Source organism: Ictidomys tridecemlineatus, chromosome 2, assembly GCF_052094955.1.
Source record: "Ictidomys tridecemlineatus isolate mIctTri1 chromosome 2, mIctTri1.hap1, whole genome shotgun sequence".
Lineage (NCBI taxonomy): Eukaryota > Metazoa > Chordata > Mammalia > Rodentia > Sciuridae > Ictidomys > Ictidomys tridecemlineatus.
In genome coordinates, this window is record NC_135478.1 from 169030116 (window position 1) to 169054250 (window position 24135).

Below are 24135 nucleotides of genomic sequence, written 5' to 3' on the forward strand. Positions count from 1 at the left end.
CTTTGTTCTATGGCTTCAGATATTGAAGAATACAGTGCTTCATCAGAGTGATCCAAAGAAATTGAGATTTGGCTCAAAGGCCAAAAATGTTAATAATAAAGCCTGACTTACCTTCCACAGAAGTTTATTACATTCTTTTATTCTTTAAGCCCTTTCTCCTAAAGATTTGAAATTGGAAATGGTGTACCATAGTAGGAAGTCTGGAGTCATTAATGAAATAATTGACAGAATATATTATAATGATATTTTTATGTACTGAGCCAATTATAATACCAACATATCAAGTAGACAATAATAGGCATCTAATTTTCTTCTTCTTAATACTCATGCTGGGGAAGAAAATCTGCTTTTGAATCATTAAAAATGGAAAAAAAAATGATAGATTTGATTATTTGGTTGTCTAATTTTGGAGTGGAAAGCCACCTTCAGTCTTATACAATGTCCTTTCCCAGCTCCAGCACTCAATCCCATTACATCCCACTTCATCCCTCTTTGGTGCAGCTCCTGCTGCCACACTCCCTCTGCCTAGCACAAAACAAACTAAGTTAAGTCGCACCAGGGTGCCTTTTGTGAGGCCACTCAGAGTAGGAAGAAAGAAACAAAGAGCAAGATAGAGATGCAGAGGATATAAAGAAAACAAATAAGGCATGACAAAAGGATGGATAAAGGGGAAGGGGAAAAAATCCTGGGGCCAAGATCATAAAATCACAAATGCGTTTAAAATTTGGCCAGTAATAATACTCATCACTGTCATCATCATCATCATCATCATCATCATCATCATCATCATCATCATCACCATCCTTCATTTTGACAGGTTGCTTTCGGAGAGCTGAAAAATTACTTTCGAATTAATAAGGGACAGTATTCCTTTTATAAGCTCTTTCTAGAACAAGGGAGGGGCTAATTAAAATATTAGCTAATTAAAGTCACCCCGATAATTACTGATTTTTCGAATTTTCAGGATGGTCATTTTTTCTTTCCAGGTATTGTATAATCTGTGCTTCATGTCAAAAGCGTTCTCATATGAGAACTGTTGGATTTCTACCCTTTGCCCACCTGGTGCCTCCTGGAATGGGACCAGTACTGGGCAGGAGAGGTCTAAGGAAGACCCCTCTGTTCTTCCCAGAAGGCCTGCGCAGGACCTGCCATCGCTACTCCGGAGGGTGGAGGTAAAACCAGCCTGCATTGCTACTCTCTAGCACTCTCCCCTCCCTTAATTCCTCCTCCACATTTCAGGCGCTTTTTTGCAGAGTGCCACCTGTTCCTGAGGCTTACCCTTTCTCTGCCTTCACATTGACACAGTGACTGTACTCTGCGACAACCTAGAAAGGCAAGGCAGCACAGGGGCTGTGACAGCCCAGTGGGACTCTTTTGGAGGCAGTTTCATTAGGACCCTACAAAGCCCTTCTCACAGCACTGTCCACTCTAGATGAAGAATCCGACCCTCTACAGTCTGTCCTACAGAACCGCAGGACTGTGTGTGTGTGTGTGTGTGTGGGGGGATTGCATAGCAACATATCCTCCTTTAACTGTCCCTAGCTCGGCCCTCATCAGGTAAGCTGATCCCATTCGTATAATTCTGGCACAATTAGTACCAAGTCCCGCCAAAGGCTCTAACCTCTGGCACACGGGCAAATAGTGCCACCTGGTAGAAAGTCAATAGTGGTGCTTTAAAAATGCAACACAAAACCCTCCTACATTTGTTGTCAAATCACTTCACGATTCCTAGGCAGGCAGTGGATTCTGCGCCTGGGAAAAGGGTTGGGGGAATGCTGCTAGCGCGTGCAAAAATAAGCCCGGAAGACGCGAGCCAAGTGCTCAGCTGGAGCCTCTGCAGCCTGTGGCTGCTCGCCGGGCGGCTGGTTGTCCCCCGGGAGCCCCACGGGGCTGGGTCCGCTCCCCCTCTGCACGCCGGGCGGCGGGAGGAAACCCACGCCGACTTTGGGAGTTCCTTTCTGCCTTGTATGGAGGGCTGCTCCCGGCCCGTCTCCGCCCGACTGCTCTGACGCCCAGCCCTCCCGCTGCCCACCCCCAGCCACCTCCCTCTGACTTGCCGGGAGAAGCCAGACGGAGCCTCTCTCTTCCACAAGTCTCCCAGCCTGCCTGCCATTCCCCCATTCCTGCATTCACCCCCACCCCTCCCCAGCGCCGTCACCCCTCCTCCGCCCCCGCCCCCGCCTCCTCCTTTGCCTCGACAATCAGGGGAATAAATCAGGGAGGAAACCGAGAGGGAGAGCGAGAGCGCGCGAGCGCCAGCAAGCTTGCCGAGGACTGTTTCCAAAGTCGCCCTTGATGGCGGCGGAGGAGAGGGAGGCGAGGCAGCCGCGGCGCTGAGCAGCCAAGACACGCTAGTGGGTCCTCCCGCCACCGCCCCTTCCCCGGCACCCGGCTTCGTGCTAGCGGTCCCCTGCGCCACTCCACGCCGCGGGCCCCGTGTGCGCCGGCCCTCCAGACGTCGGCGGTCTGCGAGAGCGTGCTCCTTTTCCGCCGCCCGCGGTTTCCAGCACCGCTCCTTCCCCCAGCTGGGGAGGGAGGGGGGATTGATCTTCGATCGCGAAGATGGCTGCTGGCTGCCTGCTGGCCTTGACTCTGACACTTTTCCAATCTTTGCTGATCGGTCCCTCGTCCGAGGAGCCGTTCCCTTCGGCCGTCACGTAAGTCGGCGGGCCCGGCAGGGCGGGGAGAGCGGCCCGGGTGATGCCGCGGGAGCTGGAGGCTGGGGTCGGTTCCCGAGTCACGGAGCTTTTCTGCCCGTGGGGGTGGGGAGCGAACGGCTGGCGAGCGGGGCTCGGATCTGGAGAGGCCGAGTGAGCCGGCTGAGTGCGCGGCTTGCGGCTGGAATGCGCTCCGAACTGGCGTCTCCCGACCCTGAGCGCGGCCGGGCGCCGGGGGCCGAGCTGTCCCGAGAAACGTTGGCCGCCTACTCCTGGCGTCTTAGTCCATCTCTAAAAGGATTCTAGAAACTCAAGAGTTTAACTGGACTGGGAGAAAAGTTTCCAGTCATTCATCCGCTCTCATCAAACCCAGTTAAATAAAAAAGTTGTGTTTTGGTTGAGTATTTTACAAATAGTAAATTTCCGGCTTGCCAGGGTAGCTTGGACTTCTCCTGCGCTTGGCCTCTGGGATGATCTCCAATTGCCCAAACTCATTTAGATCCCAAATTCCTGGGCGCACTTGACAGCCTTTCAGATCCGAGGTGTGCTTGCTCCCCGCAGGAGAGCGTGCTGTCCACCCCGGGGCTCACAGGTACTGGGGCTGTGCAATCCAACCTCCCTGACCCTTCATTGGAAACATCTAAGTGCTCACTGATACTCGGTTTCCTGTTCTTAGAATGAAAAGAACTCCCATTCTTTTAGGGAGGGACTGTTTCCACAGTCTTCTGCATTTTCCCCCTATTTTTAACATTTCTAAAATAACTTTTAAATAAAAAAAAAACTCGTTGCTATTCTGGAGACAGAGTGTTGAAAGGTAACTATAGTCACACGGCAGGAAGGGAGTGAAATATAACAATTCTCTTCTCTCTTAGGATGCAATAAAGTATCAAATTCAGGGGGCACATATAAATATATACATATTTTTAAATGCTCTGAATAGCCTATCAAGCATTCTGGGAAAGCATTTATTTTGGTTCTTGAAGCTACTTTAAAGCTTCTAAGAGTAGGTAATCTTAAGTGGATGAGTCACTTTAATGCATTTTACATAACAAAAACAAAGCCCAAGGTAGCCTTCCCGGTATTTATGCTGCTGGGAATTATTTGCTGTCCTTTGTTGGCTGAGTGCTGAATAGTGGAGTTTTTGGTGGTTACCAACAGTGCATCTTTACGGGCTGAAACCCTGAAGCTATTATTTAAAATTCAGCTTAAAGTATTTATTACCTTTGGTGTCAGTGCAGAAATCTAGAGGATGGACAGTCTAACCTGGAGAAGGAGAGTGTCTAATATTTTTTTGTCATTGATTTACAGTAATGTTCCTCTTTAGATAATCGTCCATAAAAATGATTGCATATCTTTTTTGTTATGAAGGGAAAGGGTAAATGTCATCGGCAGATCTTCATTTAATTGGCAGAATGTTACAACTACATTTTTTAAAAAAAACATAAGAAGTGTAAGAATTTCCTTAAAAATGCTTCAAAATCCTTCACTTTTATTAAGAAATCATATTTGTATTTAAAATTTTTTAGTCTTTTTGTAGCTTGGCCTATTAAGTGAGAACTCAAGTGACTCGTTTGCATTTTGTGTCAAATAAATAGTGACTTTTAAAAAGAGTTACATTCTAAACGTGTTCGAGATCATACGTTTTAAAAGTATTATTTGAAACTGACAATTTATCCATATTTCTATCCCTTGGGGGGAATGCATCATCACATTGGGGAAAATGATGGCTTTTCAAAGTACAACAAATAAACCTTTTACTCCTGAACATACTGTGATAAAATATTAATGTAAAATCCTTATTGTAAGTAGAATATTTGCAGTAAATGCTTTCCTAAAGTTAAAATAACTCAATTTTTACTATCAGAAACTTACTAGGGACAAGAAAGAGATTAAATAGTGGGGAAAAATTAGAATTAGGGCACCACAATTTATTTTCTTTGAAAAGATTTGAATATTATTGAACAATGAAAGTATAGATATATTTAGATTGTATGAAGCATTATTTCCTGAACTGAGAACAGATTTTGTAGCTGCGAGCCACTCTGCTATTAGTAATATTAATATTTTGGAAGGCTTCTACATCTGCAATTATTTATTTGAAAGTCAGTAACATCATCTTCTGAGGAAAGGAGAAATAATAGTTGACATTTTTACTTCATGTTTGATTTCAGAATAAACTTTATGAAATTAAAAAAAAATGTAATATTAATTTCATCAAGATGTGGTGCCAATTGCTTTTCATGCATAAAAAGATATAAAAATATATCATATGCAGTGTTTATCAGGATAAATCTCCAATCTTTTGGAAAAAATTCAGATTTGTAAAAACTGAAAACAAAGATTGTAGCAATTACTGAAAGCAAATGATTATGCTTCTCTTTGTAAATTTCTCTGGAAATATTAGTAAATTCTTAACAATTTTATATTTCAGAGAAAAAGTAATATGAGAAGGTTTTATCATCAAAAGAGGGAGAACATGCTGTTAACACACTATAAAATTAATTAGGCACTAATTGGAGTTGGACCTGAATTATAATTAGTAATTCAAAGTTTTTTTGTAGAGTATTTACTATAGTATGAAGAGCTTAAGTTTTATTGTTATTAAACATAAATAATGTAGTATTTTAAATATCTAATTTTTTGTTCTTTGGTTTAACAAATATTCTGCTATAACATTATCCTGTATTAAAATAGTTGTTAAAGTATTCTAATAATTAACACAAAAATAATTTGAATTTTTTTTTTCAGAAAAAGAAATTTTTATACAATTCTTTCTCTGTGCTAGATGTTTCTTTTGGAAATATGTGTTCCAATAAAATGTGAAATAAATATGTGATGTGGTAGCAACCACCTAATGTATATTGGTTTGTGTTTAATTGGGTAATATATTGTTTTCATATTATAGAATGCAAATGTTATTTTAGTGTTTTAAAATGTAGTTTTCAAAAACAGTTGTTCTTTTTTTTATATAAATAATTCCTTGGAACATATATTAAGACACATATTCAGGATTACATGTATGATAGTCAGTATTGTAATGTTAATTTAAATCTGTCCTTAATTTTAGAATATATTTGTAAATTCATTTTTAAAGTGTCATATATATATATATATATATATTGTTCATATTAAACTTTTATCTCAGTCATATCCAGATGCCAGTCAACAATAATTGGTTGAAAACCCTTTACTACATGGAGATTTTAATATAAACTGTATAATGGTGTAAATATATAATTAAGCATTAGAGATATCTACAGGAACTAACCATAAAATCTCATAAAAGAACAGTACTTTTGAGGATTTAATACTTATTATAAAAATATTTCTGTTAGTAGATAATTTTGTATTTAAAAGATGGTAGAAAAGACATTTCTGTATATTGTGGTACCGGAATGGGTCTATCTCACTCATCAAAAATGACATAGTTATTCTACACACAAGAAAATGTGCCTTATGATTAAATGAGATAAAATATTAAATATAAAACCTAAAACAATGAACATTAGTAAATCCTTTGTTCAGGTCTTTAACTTGTTTTCACTAGCTTAACCACCTAACAATATTTATTAATCCACAGGTATATGCTTAAAATATGCAACATTAGACACATTTTTCCATATAAGTAGTGATATAATGTTAAATTTGTTGTTATTAGGCATAGGTATATATGTAGCTATTTGCATTGGCATTTCAATGGGCATTAGGTAGGCTGAAATGGATATAATTTAAAGAAAAGCATTTTGGAAAGATAAACTTCTGTGGCTCAAATAAAATCCACCTTTATTGTCTTTTTCATGGTTTCACTAATTTTAGTGTAATAAATACACATAAAGCCAGAATATAAAGCAAGTGCTTCATCTTGAAAATAGGTAAAAAGTTATCACTTTTTTCTTCAAAGAAACCTGGCTGCTTAGACAGCTTTCTAGTATTTCTCCACCCTTGATAATAGTAATGACCTACACATTGTTTTTTTCAAAAACATTTTAAAATGCCAATTATGTATTATATTCAAATTTGATATTTTCTTTTAGGAGTGTAAATTCATAAGAAATGACAATGCATTTAGGAATTTTAAAAATAATTTTAAACATTGTGCTAACATCAAACTACTATTTCATTTATATATTATCTGGAAGATCATTATCTAAAATATCTATATGAAATTTCACTTCTTTTCCCTATTTTTCAATACAGAAGCAAATTTCCATGACAGTAACCTGTTCTTAATTTACATCTCATTTCCTAATATTTTCAAACTATAACTTTTAATATGGATAAAGTGAAATGTGGTTTTGGCAACTTAAGCAATTTGCTGATCTCCTTTGGTGTCTTATTATATATGTGGACATAAGTAGTTATAACCTAAACATACATAGAATTTTGAAAAATATCAGAATTTGATTCGGTATTTCTAAAACATAATATGTTCTTGTTTTTCAAGTGATAGTTTTCCATTATTCACATTAAAAGAGCATTTCAACCAGCAGGTAAGTTGTTTGCTGTGGAAAACCGACTCATGCATCATATCCAGCCCACATTTGCTTAAGCTTAGTGTGCATCAGACACTGTGTCTGTGTGCATCAGACACTGTGTCACTCCGTGTAGGGATCAGACCTGCTTTTCATGGATTGTCTATGAGCAATACCACAAATCTTTTAAAGCCTTTCATACCTTTCTTTCCAGTGAACTTGGAACTTCACTGTGGTGGCTCAGCAGGTGGCTTGCATATGATTCATTTTTTTTTTTTTGTGTGTGTGTGTGTGTGCAGGAAAACATGAAGATGGTAGTGTCATATTGTTTATAGAATTGAAAGAAAAAGGGAGTTGACTTCAATGTCAGTTGAGTTGCATTTTGTGAGTAAAAGGGTGATCAACACACTATATTTTCCACCTTTTCCTTGAGTGTCCAAAAAGATTAATATTGCAAAAGTAATTTGTGTTGTTTACATAATTGTAGTATTCTAATTAATAGGTAATATTATGTATGTGTGCACACACAGTTGTTTTTTGGTTTTGTGTTTTAATTCCCACTGGTTTTCTAGGGTAAAAATCTCTGTAAGATAAGTTTATTAATGAGTTTCATTTTATAAGATTTCTGCCAATCCATAATTGTCTTCAGAGTTTAAATCACAAAGTATTTTTATAACACTAAAATTTAAAAGCAGTTTGTCAAGAGAATGAAATGAGACATTGTATACTAAAGCAACTTGAAACACATTCTATGGAGTAGAGTTAATGTAATTGAGTAACAAGAAAAGTGCTTTTAAGAGTGCTTTCTAACGATAGTAGTGCCATCTTTTAAATAAGTGTTGAAAAGAAACTAATGAATTTAGACTCTTGGGCATTTTTTTAAAAGATATTGATGCACCTTTGTTATTCATTTAATTATATGCAGTGCTGAGAATCCAATCCAGTGCCTCACATATGCTAGGCAAGTGCTCTACTACTGAGCTAAACTCCAGCCCATTGGGCATCTATTAAAAAGTTCTTTACAGGGGCTTCGGTTGTGGCTCAGTGGTAGAGCGCTCGCCTGGCATGCACGAGGCCCTGGGTTCCATCCTCAACATCACATAAAAATAAATAAACAAAATAAAGGTGTTGTGTACAACAAAGAAATAAATATATATTAAAAAAGTATTTTACATAGTAAGCAATTCTATTTTTTCATGTAGATATGGTATACTTTGAAGTTTGTAAGAATTAAACATATACAGTAGTGGGATGTTTTAGGAATTAAGGTAAATGTGCAGGTTTTAAAATTGTACATTTAAAACATTAACTTCTAGGTATCCCTTCTTGTAGGCTTTATGTCTTTCATAGTAACTCAATATAGAGGAATTTATTATAAGCAAAATTTTAAAAGTGAGTCAAGAAAGTGGCCATTGCTCTTTTTAAAATTCCCATTCATTTGTGTAGATTCTAATGAGGTTATGAGCAAGGAAAAGATTGACATTGTTGCGTCCATATACCAGTACAATTTTATTTTTAATTTCAATAATTCAGAAACAGGCTGTTATATATAAAGCAATATTTGAAGTTCTCTTTGAATATGAATGTGGGATATTTCTGGCTAAATGTTATTTTAACATTTGCTTCTGCTGATTTTTTTTAAACCATATGCTCTGTGGATTAAAAAAATTAGGATGCATTTAAAATTCTATATCACAAGTGGAAGAACAACTTAAACTAGAAATGATGGCAGTAGAAAATAATGGTGTTGGCCACTTTAAATGTTTTAGTTGGGGCATAATCTTACTGTCTATTTTAAGTGGTTTTTTTTTCTGAATAATTTAAAGTTTACTATGATGATCTTCTGTCAAATAATGAAAATTTGTTTCTGTATTCTTTTACTCAAATAACTCATTCTTCTTTTCTCTCTTTCATATTCATACTTGGGAACAATTTCTATTAATTATAATTTATTCTTTGCATAGAACTTCAAATTAAATGTTGAATTTTTGGTCTGCTTTCTCCCAAGTTATCCATGATCAGACCTTAATTTTGGGTCATTCTCAATTGAATCCACAGTCACTGAGAAGATTTCCTCTTAGCTATCAGATGTTTCCTTCCAAGAGAAATTGTTGAGGGATTTTGATGACAGATAAATCTGTAGCACATAATTGACACTTCCATCAAAAATGTCCAACAGCCTAGACAATTGTTTCTTTTGACATTTGCCCGTATACTGTGGGGATCATTAGGGAAAAGGAATGAGCTAATAAAATTGTTCTTTTCTAAGGTGAGTACTGTCAGGCCATATAAAGCGGTGGTTAAACAATAAGAGGAATAATAACTCAATAAAATAAATGGGGTCAAGCTCACTGAGAAAATTGCTTGTTTTTAGAAAGTGATCAACAGGACTTGTGGTGGAAATGCTGTGAGAAGTGGGACGGAGAAGGAGAAGGGAGCCTGCAGATTTATCTGGTGCAAAATTACATTAACAATGCTAAAGGTAGCAGTTTGCTATCTTTTCTGTTCCTCCCCCCCCACCCCCCACATTTCCTATGTGAGCTTGGTTGTACTTGAAATGCTGTTCACTAAGTATTTATTCTTAGAAACCTAAATATTCAGATATGAAAATTTACCTTAGGGAATAAAGACAATAAGATTGTTTGGATCTGAAAAAATAAAGTGCTTAAAAATTCTTACTTTTAAATTAAAATCCTGGGGAAATATTCATTGAAAAGGAAATAGTAATGTAATATAACATTTTAATAAAAACTTCTGTGCTAATTATCAAGAATGAAATTCTGTTAGTATTTTTTTTTTCTGTTAGATTACAAGTAATGAAATAACTCGAAGATAGACAGTCTTCTAGGTAGTGCCCTTAAGACTATTTAGGTTGCTAAGTGAATAGTACATCTAATCTTTTGAAATGGTTTTAGTTTATACTGTCTCTTTTAATGTCCCCTGCTTCAAATATTTTTAACATCAAATATAATTTAATCCAACAATTAATGCAATTAATATTATTCAGTGCAAATTGCATGCTGCACTGGGCTGTGTGCTGAGAATACAGATTGAGGAAGCAAGTCTTCATGGAAGATATTCACCACTCCCAGTTGAGTGTGAAACAGTGGGACATCAAAGTTAAACCAATCAAAGGGCATGTTCTGTGTTCAAAAAGCATGATCTAAAGAAACATGGTCTGTCCCTTGTGAGGCATGCATCTCATGTGTGGAGGAGATGCGGATTGGACTATTGGCTTCAGTTTGTTATACATTTCTTGCATTAAGACCAAAGAAGGAGATAGGTAGTGCTCACAGAACAAAAACATTTGCAGTACCTCTGCTCTGTGCACCAAAACAAAAATTGGTCTTCATCCTGTGTTGCTGTTGGCATTTTTAAGTTAAAACAAAACAACCCCCCCAAAACATAGTAGATTTTGAATCATAGTATGTCGAAGATGGATATAAAAGGATCAGTACTTGTGACAAAGGCAACAAGCATAGTTAGAACCCTATTATAAGTCACTGAAAGAGAGATGCTCATGTTCTGTAAAAGAATAGTGGCACTGAGAACAGGATTTAGCTTTGAAATACAGTGTAGAAGTAAAATTTCAGACCTTGGTGATTATAGGATTTGTGGAGTCAGAGAGGTGTTGGGGATGATGCCAACCTCTGACAGGCTATGTTTTACTAAACCTTATAGATCAGGGAATGCAGGAGGAATACATTGTTGGACATTTTGAATTTCACCATCTTGTCGATATCTGTCAGGCCTTAAGAAATATGTATCTGAAGGAAGTTTGGAGGCAAATTTGGAGAACAGTATCTTTAAAGACAGAGGATGGGTTCATTCATTTATTTAGCTAATATTTATTTAATGTCCATTGGGATAGGCACTGTGAGTTTCAGAAAAACCTTGATCTACAGTTGCATTTTGCAGAGAGGTCAAACAAGATGGCATCATTCAAGATGTTTCAGGACAGTGATGTTAAGGAGCAACGTTAGTAGTATTGGGAACAGAAACATGGTTTCAATAGCTTGAGGAGTTGAGAGAAGTTGAGAATATGGAGACAGCAAGTGCAAATTTCTCTTTCCAGGAATTTGGCAATTTGAGGAATGTGAGAGTAAATTCAGAGGAAGGAGGCTAAGTAAGGCATTTGGGATTCTTTAGTTTTAAGCTTAAGAGTTTTATTAGACCATTTGCACTTACAGGTAGAAGAAAACCATAGGTCTATCTTAACCATAAAGGGAGGTATTTTTTTTTTAAATGGTAGGGGAGTAGAGCAATCATGAAATTGAGGCCAGGTATTTGCCAACAATTGCAGAAAGGGGTGAAACTACCAGCAGAATCATCTCGCAAGTCGGCCTCTCTATTTTGTGTTACCTGCTCTTTTTCTAGGCAAATTGTCTTTATCTGCTTCCCAGAGCTTCAGTGTTAATTGAATGATTGAACTTTTGAACTACCTTGAGTCTAGGATCCTATCCAAGAGAGGTAGTCTGAAGATGGGTGATGGTCACTAACTAGTCAGTTGTGGCCAGGAGATGGGATTTGGAAAAGGGACACTGGTTGCCTGAGTTACAGCTACTTCTCCATTCCTGACTCAATCTCATTACATTGCAAAAGGCCAGTGGCTATTTCTGTGGATGTTGGAAAAGGTAATTCCCTGGAAAAGGGCCTAGTGGGTGGGAAAGGTTGTTCAGGAAGCTAAGAGTTACAGATTTGAACATTTGAGAGGAGGTGGACCAAATGGTAGAGAGATGAAAGCAGGAGAGAGGTCATGATTGATGTGTGAATGTTCTGATAGAGGCAGGTGAGAAAGGGATCAAGACTAAAAACATGACTTACAAAGCAACTTTTGAAATATGAAATAGCTTTGAGAATTAAAACAGATGGTTAGAATATAGGATAGATACAATTTTAATTTACAAGAGATGTGTTTGGAGAAATGATCTAATTGCATATTCCTTTCTCAAGAAGGAATGGCATGATTCAGAAGTTAATACATAACATTAGTAATATTAACATTTTGAGATGCATGGACTAGAATTTAATTTTTCTTAACATGGTAGTAACAGGATTTCAGTTCATCACTATATTTCATTTGAGACACAACAACATTTGATTTTCTTTTGTCTTTAGTTTTCATTCACGTCTTTCCTAAGAGAGATTAGTTTCTTGAAGATCCATGTAGTTTTAATGTCATTAGATTTAGTGTATGTGCTTAGGACAAAACATATTACAGTACTCTATTGGTGCTTCCTGCCTCCCCTGGCCCCATATCCTATCTTGAAATAGATTCTTGTCAAGAAAACAAAATAATAAATTCACTTAGATAACAAACCACTGACAGATAGAATATTCCTGCAAAACATGTCCCTGGTCAGCCCTTACTGAGGCATCTCAGGTCTCCTGAAGGTCTAGAAATTACTGGCAGCTGCTTTCACAGCAGTTCCCTGAGTTTCCAAGATGAATGAATGAATGGTGAGGATGGCAAATGCCTGCAGATCCAAGAATCAATCTTGATCTCATTGGTACCATTCATTGTGGAAAAACCACCCTTGTGGTTTGTGGCAAGAGATGAAAAGAGTTAGAGTGGGCTATTTATTTCCCTTTTGTGACTTAGCTTTTTTTTCCGTCCTCTCTCCCATAGTTACTCATAGCTCAAATAAGAGCTAATTTTGATGTCTCTATCTACAGAGTGGCAGATAGAACACTCAATAATGACTAACAATCATCCTTCATTATTATAATATTACTCTGAGATTGTGAGCTCTTCTTTATGCCAGACACTGTGAATTAATTAATACCTTCCATGTTGTTAAATTAATCTAACCTTCAAGCCAGTCTTCTAAGATAAATCTTACTATTATGTCTTTGTTATAGATGAGGAAACTTAAGTTTAGAGTGTAAAGAATTTTTTGGAATTTTGTTTGGAGCTAAAATTTGATCAGGAGCAGCTTGGCTCTGGATTCCTGTGCTTACCTGCTATGCTTTGTTACCTTTTTGCAGGGCTTTGAGGGATCAGCATCTCACCTGGCTGCATATTGTGACAATAAGATGGAGGGAGAGAAGGAATCAATGTAAAGGAGAGCAGAACTAACCCTAAATCTCAATTTCTCCATATTCAGAGCAAGGATATTATTATTGCATCCTGTATTCTACACTATATTATTGGAATTGTCAAAGCAAAGAGTGCATAAAGGACTGTTGTCAATGGACAGGCTTTATTATTTATACTTTGTGTGATTTTTCTGCTTTTAATAACTCATGAGTTGATGACTGTGGTATGTGAGCTAGATTATTGTGCTCATTTATCATTTGAGCCATGAGAAAAATTTGAAATGAGTAGAAAAAAAATGAATGCATAGCAAGCCTTAAAAATGTCTCTTCCTAAGACTTGTGTAGACTTTTATTATAAAAAAAGAAATGAAGGAGAAGATTCAGTGGAGTTCATGTGGGCTAGGGAGGGTACAGTGCTCCATCTCTAGGTTGAAGATAGAACCCAGGTGCTAAAAGAGACCAAGAGGAAGCAGAACCACAAAGGGGTTTACTGTGTTTCATCTTGACATTTCAGCTGACACCTGTTAAATGTGTACCCTGTCACAGGAGATGGAATCCATTTTTAAAAGTCTTAATTTTGCCACTGATAACCTCTCATTGTCAAAGATGTGAGTTTTCAGCATCCAAACAGAATATTTGAAAATTAAGAAAGCAATCTATCCATGATGCTTATAGAAACAATGCCAGACAACCCTACAAATTGAGGGCAGGATAGTAAAATCGAGACCTATTGTATTTTTAGCAACCAACAAACAAATCAGCAGAAATCTGCCAAGAGTACACCCAAAAAGGACAATTTTTACTTGACTCATCCAACTGATGATTAGTTACACTCATTTAATCCCACCCTTTCACTTTCAGTATAAAGGGAAGTTGAGCCTTTTAAAAACACTATTCTCTTCGTAGTAGAAATGAAACATTTAAAATTTCTACTACAAACTTTGAATCAATTTGGGAAGAAAGTTGTTTTAGATTAAACTAGATATTTATACCTTGACTAATGAGTACAATCTGATGATAACCTCTGAAGCAGCAGGTTTTCAAGTGTCAGGAACCTGCCTTTTTGTGACAGTCATTTTGTCATTTGCCATAAACAGGGATGTGTAAAATTCTTCTGATGTCTGTCACTTTAAAAATATCGACATTTATTTGCCCAGGACATTATATTAGAACTGACTTAAATTTGCATCTGCAAAAATGTTATGAGATGAGCAAATGGACCATGCAAAGGGGTAGGAGGAAGGGCACAATGAAGGGTATACAGATTGCTGTAAATTAAACATATTGAATGCTTGGTTGTGTCTCAAACACCTGATTTTCCTGTTAAAGCAAATGTAAAAAATCACAATTAACTTCCATAAGGCAGAATTTTATTGTGCATGTGTTACTTAGTTCCCAAGGGATTGATACATGGGTATAAAGGTTTACCAGTGAGTAATTGTTTAAAATTTATATTAATTCTCAGTGGTAATAAATAAACATAAGGGAATGGTAACTCATCACAGACTAAACCATGCATGATAATTGAATGAGATCATTCATCTCCTTAAATTATCAAATGTGACACAACCTGTCTGTGTAGTGTCTAAGAGCCAGCTGAGTCCCTGGGTGTAAATGACCATGACGGAGGGGCCAGTTGAGAGCTGTAATCCTTGGATTTGGTCTTACCATTTCTGGGTCCCTGGATTTTGAATATATATTATATAATGATTTACATTTACTTGAATGACCATCAAGTACTTGAATATGTATATTCCACTAAATTTATTAAGCAAAGGGCAGAAAGTGTTGGTTTCTGTCATATTAAACAAAACAAAACAAACAAACAAACAAAAAACATGTAATGTGGAGCCATTTGACCTGGAGGTTTTTCTTGTAATTCTAATCCACTCCTGGAGAAATCTATTGAGATCCTAAGGATTATTTTTGCTAAGTAATCTCTTATGCTCTTTGTACTAAGCAGATTAGAGCACAGGAAGGAACTCTTCCTTGGAATGGGCATGGGAAGGGGGAACCAAGTCAAAAAATAAAACACCGCACCTAGTTCCTTGTTCAGTGTCTTGAAGTTCTCTTTTAGATTTCTCATGCTGTACCTCATGGCTTTTGTCTGAGACTAGGTTGTATATCACTAGAAGAAATGGCAAGCTTCATCAGCTGCCAGTTGGATCCATAACCTCTCTGTTTACCAAATTAGAGCAGATTCCTGCCAAGATGCACAGGTTTCCTGCATTTTCAGTGGGTCTAGATGTTGGCTCCATGCTAAATTATCATCAAAGCAGCTTTCTTATATCCTGTACCAACTACCAAGCACATACTTATAATTCTAGGAAGCGGCCACATGTAGTGGTGTTGTTGCCTTTCCAGACCATAAGATAGATGGGTATTTGAGGGACGATTTTTTCCAGTTCTCAACAGGCTTCTTAACTGGCACCATTCTAGAGGTATAGAGAAGTTAATTTCTTAGGAAGTGGAGGCTTTTGAACATCAGGATTTAATTCTCTCAGGGAATTTGGCTTTTTAGTTAACAGTGTGGATTCAAAGCTCAGCTCTGCCATGCATTAGCTGGGTAACATGAATGAGTTTAGCTTCCCATTGATAGAATTTCATAGGGAGAGGATTAAAACTGCAAAAGATTAAAAAATGTTAGCTCAGGTCAAGCACCTGTACCTTGGAAGCACAAAACAAACATAATTTGTTTAGAAGTAGGAGAATTTAGTGGAGCCAGGTGACCTGGGTTTCTGTTTGTTACATTAAGTCTAGGTGGGACTTACCTTGGTAATAGTGTGAGGAAAAATCCCTGGCTTTAGCTATAATAGCTAATTGCTCACTTCCCAACTGTTTCTTAAAAGTGTGGTCTTAGTTGTTAAGCAAAGGGCAGAAAGTGTTGGTTTTAATTGCCATTCATGCGTCTAGTGACCATGAATTAGATCATTCTTGGTACTTGAGCATCCATGTTGCTTGTGGGTATCCTACTGAAAAGGTTATTTCTCACCCCACCCCCATTTTCCTTTCCTCTCTGAAAGCCAAAATGGGGGAAATCTGATGTTTTTCTCCCTTGTAAACACTGTGTGACTACCAAATTGTATTAAGTTGTACCACAACACTGAGTTTCTTTCTGTATCTGATTGAAGGGTATATTAGGTAATATATAATGGAGTTATTGACATTAAGTAATGTATAATGGAGCCATTGACTTTGCATTCTTATTTGTAGAAAAACAATTTTAGTTGCATATTGTCACTGATGATTTTGGTTCTGTGAAAGAGACTCTACATATTCTCACATGACAGTATTTTTCTTGTAAGTGCTGAAAACTCTGAAAATGATAACTTTGAAACTATACAAGGAATAATTGCCATATTATGTATGGCTTTTCATTGTGCTGCATGGATTACCTTTCCACCTAGAGATTAAATAGGAGGAGTTAGAAAAGGTGTTAAATACTCAACATGTACGTGAAAGGATGTGAATCAGATCATACATATACAAAGGACATAAAAAACTGACCACTAGTTTAAAGTTCAGTGAATCAAACCAATCAGACAGAATTGACATGAAACATTTTATTTAAATATAGATAAAATGAATCCCATGTTTAACATCCAGTAATATACATTTATTTATTTATTTATTATTGTTTCACATTTTCTACACTGTATAACATTATCTCAAGCATGATGGTTTAAAATATTTATCACCTCATAATTTCTGTGGTCAGAATTCATGGTGATCCCTTGTTCAGGGTCTCACAAAGGTACAATAAAATGTTGCCTGTCCTGCATTCCTTGATGAGCCTACTTTCTGCTCCTCTTTCAGGCTCCTGTTGTTGTTGAGGCCCTATTAAAATAAGCATCAACTTATTTCTTCAAGACTAGCAAGAAAATCTCTCGTATCAGAAAGGGGAACTGGCACTTTTCAGGACTGTTAATTAAGTTAGGCTACCATTATACTCTCACTTTTGATTAATTCAAATGATTTGTGATCTTACATTTGTAGAATCCCTTTGCCATTGTCACATAATATAACCTGATCATGACACTGACATTCTTTCTAATCACATACTGGTTTATCCAGTAGGTGAAGACATTTTAAAATTCTGCCTACCATATGTTTGCTGTTAGGCATGCATTGTCAGTCACTAGAAACCCCTGAAAATGTGAATATTTCTTCCTTTCCCACTCACTCAGGACACACTCTGAAGCATCAGTTGACCTGTCCTCCTTTTGTCTCCAGGTAAACTGTTGTCACACTAGTTCTGATCCATCTTGGAGAAAAGTGAATTCCAGCAGGTCATTGCTACTCATCAAGAATGCAACATTAGCTTAATGTTCCCTTTTCATAAAGAAGAATTCTCTATGTTCTGGTTTAAGCCAATTTATTCTATTCTTATCAATAGACATGCAAGATTGTTTTACATTGGTTATGTAAAACAATTCTTCTGAAATGCCAAAGATTGAGATATTTCAAATTAAGGTTTAAATGTGGGTCTCTCTTAAATTTTATGCATTTCCCTGCCTGTAAACTTAGTAACTCTTTAAAATACAATCAGAACCTATTTTTTAAATGTGTGTTATATGGAATGAGAATGTTCTCTAACTAATGCCCCACTTATAAAGTATTAATGATGTTCCTCCAGTGAATAGATGCAGGTGAATACCTGTGAATTCTGCTTTTCAAAGAAAAAAAAATGATGATAATGCTTTTTTCCCTACAGTACTTAAGTACTGGGTGCTTTGTAAATTAGCCTAAAAAGAAGGCCCCTGCTTACTGCATACAGTGCTCCCTTGCTGCCCTGTGCATACCTAGTCCATTCATTTTCAAAGTACTGCTAGTTGTCTAATTTGTTTAAGATCTGTCTTGTTATACCTTTAACACTAATTAATTTGCTAACACCAGGGGACTCTGGCCAAAGTAATTGCTAATTCAGTGCTGTTCACATTAACTGTGCTAGAGGAGCAGGATTGATTTATTTTGCAAATTTCATATCCATTGGTTCTTCTTTTGTTTGTTTGCGTTTGTAGAACTAGAAATTGAACTCAGGGCCTCATGCTTATAAGGCAAGTGCTCTACCACTGAGCTACATCCCCAGCTCAATTTTATATCCATTGCAAAGGAGTATTCTTGTGAAATGCAATGAAAATTAGCTAATGGAAAAGTGAAGTTTAAAAAGATAAAATATAAATTCCATTTTTAAATAATTAGAGTGAAACTTGATAAAATTACTTTCTTAAAAGTATTGTAAAAGTCCAAGGACTCTTAATATCTGTACTTTTCTTGTAGAAACAATTCATGGACTGGCAGGATCTGTAGAACACCACCTGAATAGCTCTAGTTTAATTGATTAGGATATTAAAGATAAGTATATTTGCTGATTTCAGTTTGAAAATGGCATTAAAAAAGCTAGAACAGAATATTGCACCTTAAACAACTTCACATTGAAATGATACGGGGTATGCTCCACTTTTATGCTTGTCTTCTCATCTACCTCTTAGGAAGCAATGGCCTTTTTCTTGAAGTAATCATAATCATTTGGTTTGAAGGGAGCCTCCTATTTGATTGTTACGCGCTGTTTCTAACCAGGATATTATGTTATTTACAAGCAAATTTGGCCTTCAGTGTATTCTCCATAGAACATTTACTATTTGCTTGAGTCCAAACACTTGCTGTTGGCAGAGCAATTATTTTGATACTGCAATAAAAGGCAGTACTGCATACTTTTTATGTGACCACTTCAGAAAATCTATTAATGTGAACGTAGCTGTTCCTTTTTGATGGATTGTAAGATTACTTTAAAAAAAAAAATAATAATAATAATGCAAAATTATTATTCCCAAAGCAACTTAAGTCCAAGAATCAAGATGAAACCATCCTAATGCATAACTGGAGCAGGTTGAATTTCCTCCACATTTTTTAAAGGTGGGTGGGGGTGGGATGGGATCTATATAAAGTATATTTGGCCTATGGGACTGAAGCTACTTAGAAATATCCATTGAGGGCTGGGGTTGTGGCTCAGTGGTAGAGCACTTGCCTAGCATGTGTGAGGCACTGGGTTCGATTCTCAGCATCACATACAAATATATGAATAAAATGAAAGTCCAACAATGTCTAAAAAATTATTAAAAAAGAAATATCCATTGAGATCTCAGATCCCAGGGTGTCTGCCAAAGTATAAAAGAATAAATATTTTCCTTGTATTAAAATACATCCAGAATAATCAAACAATATGTTCCTGCAAAAGACAAGTAAAAGTTTCAATGAGTGGAATATACCATTTATCCTTAGTTCAAATGTTTACTTAGTAAATAATGAGAATTGCAGAGTTTTTTCATTTTGTGGACCCCTGTTTCTTCCCAAGTACCTGTGCACATTGAAATGGAAATGGGTGAAAAAAATGTTTGTTTGTTTGTTTGTTTTTTGACGAAGCGTATTTCTTTTGCTTGTACTTGTTTAGAGATTTTTTTTGAGAGCCTATTACCAAATACATTCTTATATTGCACATATGACTTTGAGGAAATTGAGGCACATTTTGTGATATCAGTAGACTAGCAAAAGGTTATCTGTTTTCTCTTATGTCTTCTCTTAACCTCTCCTATCTTCTCCTATCCTCTCCCTCCCCTCTCCTCTCCTCCCCCCTTTTCTCTCTCTCTCTCTCTCTCTCTCTCTCTCTCTCTCTCTCTATCTATCTATCTATCTCTCCTTACAACCTCCCCCCCTTTCTTTCCATTGAACCCAGGAGTTCTTTACCACTGAGCACTCCAGGATTCAATGGAAAGAAAGAGGGAGGGGGAGGGGGAGGTTGTGAGGAGAGACCTTTTAAATATACTTTAAAGGGCCAGGTTGTGACCCTGGCCCTTTAAAATATATTATGTAGAGATAGAGTCTTGTTGAGTTGCTCATGGCCTCCCTAAATTGCCAAGTGAGTTTGAACTCAAAATCCTTCTGCCTCAGCCTGTTGAGCTGCTGGGATTATAGCAGTGTGCCACTGAACCTTGCCAGTCATCTGCTTTTTAAAGGGATTTTTTTTTTTTTTTAACATGCAGTCCCTTCTAAATTCTACTTCACAATACACTTATTCCTGAACAATTGTCTCAAGGACTTTATAGAGTTTTCTGGACTATTGAGCTAAACTGGTTTCCTAGAAAATAAGATTTTATATGTTTTAAGTCTTGAGGGGTTCTTATTCCACGCTTTAGTGAATCACTTATACCTTCTTAAATTAAATTGTTTCTTTTTGTATAAATGCTGTATCTCTCCAATAATACTTAGGATGTTTGGTCAAGAAATATATTGATATTAACAGTACTACATGGACTTTTGCTAAATTTCCCAAAGTAGCTATTTGCTTCTAAGTGACTTTCAGGATAAGCTCACAAAAATACTTTATTGACAGATTGCTTTATAACTTTATGAATTTCATATAGTCAAAATTATAACTATTTCTGTGTGGTCTAAAAATCTTCAAAAAAAAAAAAAAAGAGAATGCAGGGGCTGGGGGTGTAACTCAATGGTAGAATACTTGCTTAGCATGTGTGAGGCCCTGGTTTTGATCCCTAGTACCAGAGAGGGAGGGAGGGAGGGAGGGAGGGAGGGAGGAGAGAGAGAGAGAGAGAGAGAGAGAGAGAGAGAGAGAGAGAGAGAGAGAGAGCGAGCGCACAATTTAGAATATTGCAGAGGCCATATTCCAAGAGAAATCTGCTGAAATCTTACCATTAAAAAATTGTCTAATACCTTGATAACCATTATAGTTAATTATTGCAATAAAACATTAATTATTATCATATTTTATATGCACATAACTTGAAGCATCTTGGAAGATGATCCTTACAAATGAATATTTTAATTTAATTTATACAATTTGACCAAAAATGTGGTGTGAGCATTTGGAGCCAGCTATTTGGAGCCAGCTATTTGATAAACCACATACCTAAAAATTATTTTTTATTTTCCAGCTTTGGTTAAGGGTTTCTTAGGCCTTTTTTTTTTTTTTTTTTTTTTAGGGCTGTGTGCAGCAAAGTGTATTTAAAAAATAAATATGAATGAGGTTACCAAAACCTTTTCTGCATCAGGGAAGATTTATGGGACCTGGATTGTTTTTTCTAAATTACCTATAAGATCATTCAATTGACTTTAAATAGGCTTGAAATTAGATTTTTTGGGTTATTCTTTCTCATCCCTGACAAAACTTATTTTCAGTCATATTGTAATTAAGGAACAATGCATCCATGATCTGATTAGTTCTGAGCTAGCCCTCCATCCAAGTGAGTACCTCAGAAGAGAGATGGCCATTATTTTTATTAGTATAAAAGGTAATCAATCACCAACTATGCTAAAACTTGGCCTTTTATCCATCTTTATTTCTTCCCTTACTCCTCTACCACTGTATTTACTCCTTTCTTGTGGTATCAAGTACCAACAGATCCTCCTTGGTTGATCAAGTGTCTGCTTTTATACGCCACTATAATTTGAGCCCCATCTCCCCCAAATGAAAAATTCAAGGTGACACTTCTTTCCCAAATTGGAAAGCAGAATCTTTCTAGAGATGTCATTTTAAAGGCAGTCTCTTATGTGTGGACTATTTAAATACAGACCAAATTTCCAAGAGAATGTTTTCCTGCAGGTCTATTCTGACTTGTGACTGCAGTTGCCAATCACTGTTAGTTCCTTCTGGGATATCTCCTTCTGAAGATTGGCTCACTGATGTCTTGGCATAGAGTCATGGAGCACATTTTCAAAGAGTTCTTTCTTAGGGCTTTCCCCCTTTCTAACATCAATTACTGTCTCCTTAGAATGTCAGATTCTTTTCTGAAAAAAGTCATCACTTTAGATAGATATCAGTGGCCTCTAATCAAGTGATTATGATAAAAAGCTAAGGGTTGGTAAAGAATTACTCTGAACATGTGTGGTATTTTACAATAATAAAGCAAGGATGATATTTTATAAAATCATAGATAACAATGCCAGTGTGGTAGATTGAGAGGGGCAGACCATTAGGATAGGAAGGATAGAGATGTTTTGAAGGACATGCAATTGAAAAAGTATAAAAGATGGTTGAGTGATAAAGAACTAAGTGACACGAACAACACTGAAAGAAAGTGCAGCATGATTTTTTTTTCTACTTGCTATAATTTTTCCATTTTATGCCATTTTGAAGTGAAGATCAAAAATTTGCTCCACATAAAACACAATTCAAATTCATCAAAGGCAGGCACTCCATAAAATTGTGATGTTTATAAAAATTGAGACAAGGACTTCAAAACACTTAAAGCAATTATTCCTAGCAAAGATACTCTAGCATTCTTTAAGAAACAACTGGATTTCCACCTCATTTCTAGTTAAGTGGATTTCTGGATGCTTTTCTTATGCTATTATCTGACAGTGAGAGTTGTTCTGTTTCTGACCTTCATGGTGTGGTAGGCTAAAAGCAGTGCAAGGTTTATCTTATAAAGGAAACAAAATCCTAAGTTGGTAATGGAGTGAAAACTGGAAATTAAAAAGTTTGTGGAACTCTCAATTAATATTACATGAAATTTACTTTTGTAACTTGTAGAAACCAGGAAGATAACAAGAAGGGTGGTCATTTATATTTCTGACTGATCCTTGGTTTCTCTTAAATTCAGTCAGAACATGATGGGTGCTAGATCATTTTATTTTAATAGTATTTTATATTAGTATTTTTGGTATAATTATTTTAATTGTATTTTTATATTTATTATTTGTAGTTCATAATAATTTTAGTATTTGATGATCATTCATAATTACAATTTTGACAAGGAATAAAAATTATATTAGAGAAACTTGACTGAAAATAACATGGAAGTGAATTAGAATGCACCTATGAGAGAAAGTATTACCACATGGAATTCATTTAAAACCACTAAACCTTCCACCTGACCTAAGGTAGAATTTCTTAATCTTGGCTCTATTGACATTTTGGGTCAGACTTTTCTTTGAAGTGAGGAGCTACCTGGCACATTTTAGGGTGTTTAGCAGTAACCTTGGCCTCCACCTACCCAGCAAAGGCTGGTAGCAGCCCCTCCTCAGGTCATGAAAATAAAAAAAAAAATAAAAAAGAAAATGTCTCTAGACATTGCCAGAAATCTCTTGGGGGTCAAAAATCACCCCTGGTTGAGAACCGTTGGTCTATGTTTTTACTGTAATGTGGATATTCACGTGACTCTGCACAATTAATTGACTCATGATATGTGTTCCTATTGCCAGTGGTGTCTATTTCTGGCTCACTCCCGCAATCCTGATGTGATGTTTGCATTTTGCTAATGTTTTGTCACATCAGTGAATTTTATTCATTAATCCCTTATGAGAAGTATGCTGTTAAAACAGGTAAATTGGTTAGTTCAAAATATTTTCTAGATTAAGCTGTTAAATTTAGTGCTTGGTGAAGCAGGAAGTATAATTATGTAACATATAGTCAAGTGTACAGGAGTAAAATTCCCCTGTTCCTGGAGATTTGTGAATTTCCTGAAGGAAATTTTTGCAGTGAAACATGTCTTTAGCAGAAGGGGACTGGTGTCTGTTCTTTCCTGCTGGGTCTGGAAAGGAAATGAGACAATCTATCCTGTCCTTGTGCACAGTGCATAAAATGCTTTGTAGATACCAGGAGGCTGGATCATTGCCAGGGTGGCCTGTGGGCAAACTGTCATTAACATGGACATACACTCTTGCCAAGGTATGGGTTTCATCTAGGAAAGCTACGTAGCAAAATAATGAAAATTTTCTTGGCTAAAAGTGCTCTGTGGTTTCAGAGGGGAAAAACTACAGGGACCCCCAAACAATTAAGCACTCTTGGGACAAACTCAGGGTACTACAAAGCTTAATTTGTAGATGTATAGTATTCTGTCTTATGTATGGCTTTGAAATTTTATAGGGCTCACCTGAATGGATATTTGCATCCTAAAATCATGATGAGTATGAAAAGAATACTAAGAGTTTCTGCCCATCTAATTTTTTAT

The 24135-nt window shown here is 36.6% G+C and overlaps 1 protein-coding gene across 1 annotated transcript in view; it reads left to right on the forward strand.

Moving 5' to 3' along the window:
- The first annotated feature begins 2058 nt into the window (after positions 1-2058).
- The window catches only part of Cacna2d1 (calcium voltage-gated channel auxiliary subunit alpha2delta 1), a 448394-nt gene continuing 426317 nt past the window's right edge, over positions 2059-24135 (forward strand). The window contains 1 exon segment of the mRNA XM_078040138.1: positions 2059-2657. Coding sequence (XP_077896264.1) covers positions 2563-2657 — 95 coding nt within the window. The 5' untranslated portion in view covers positions 2059-2562.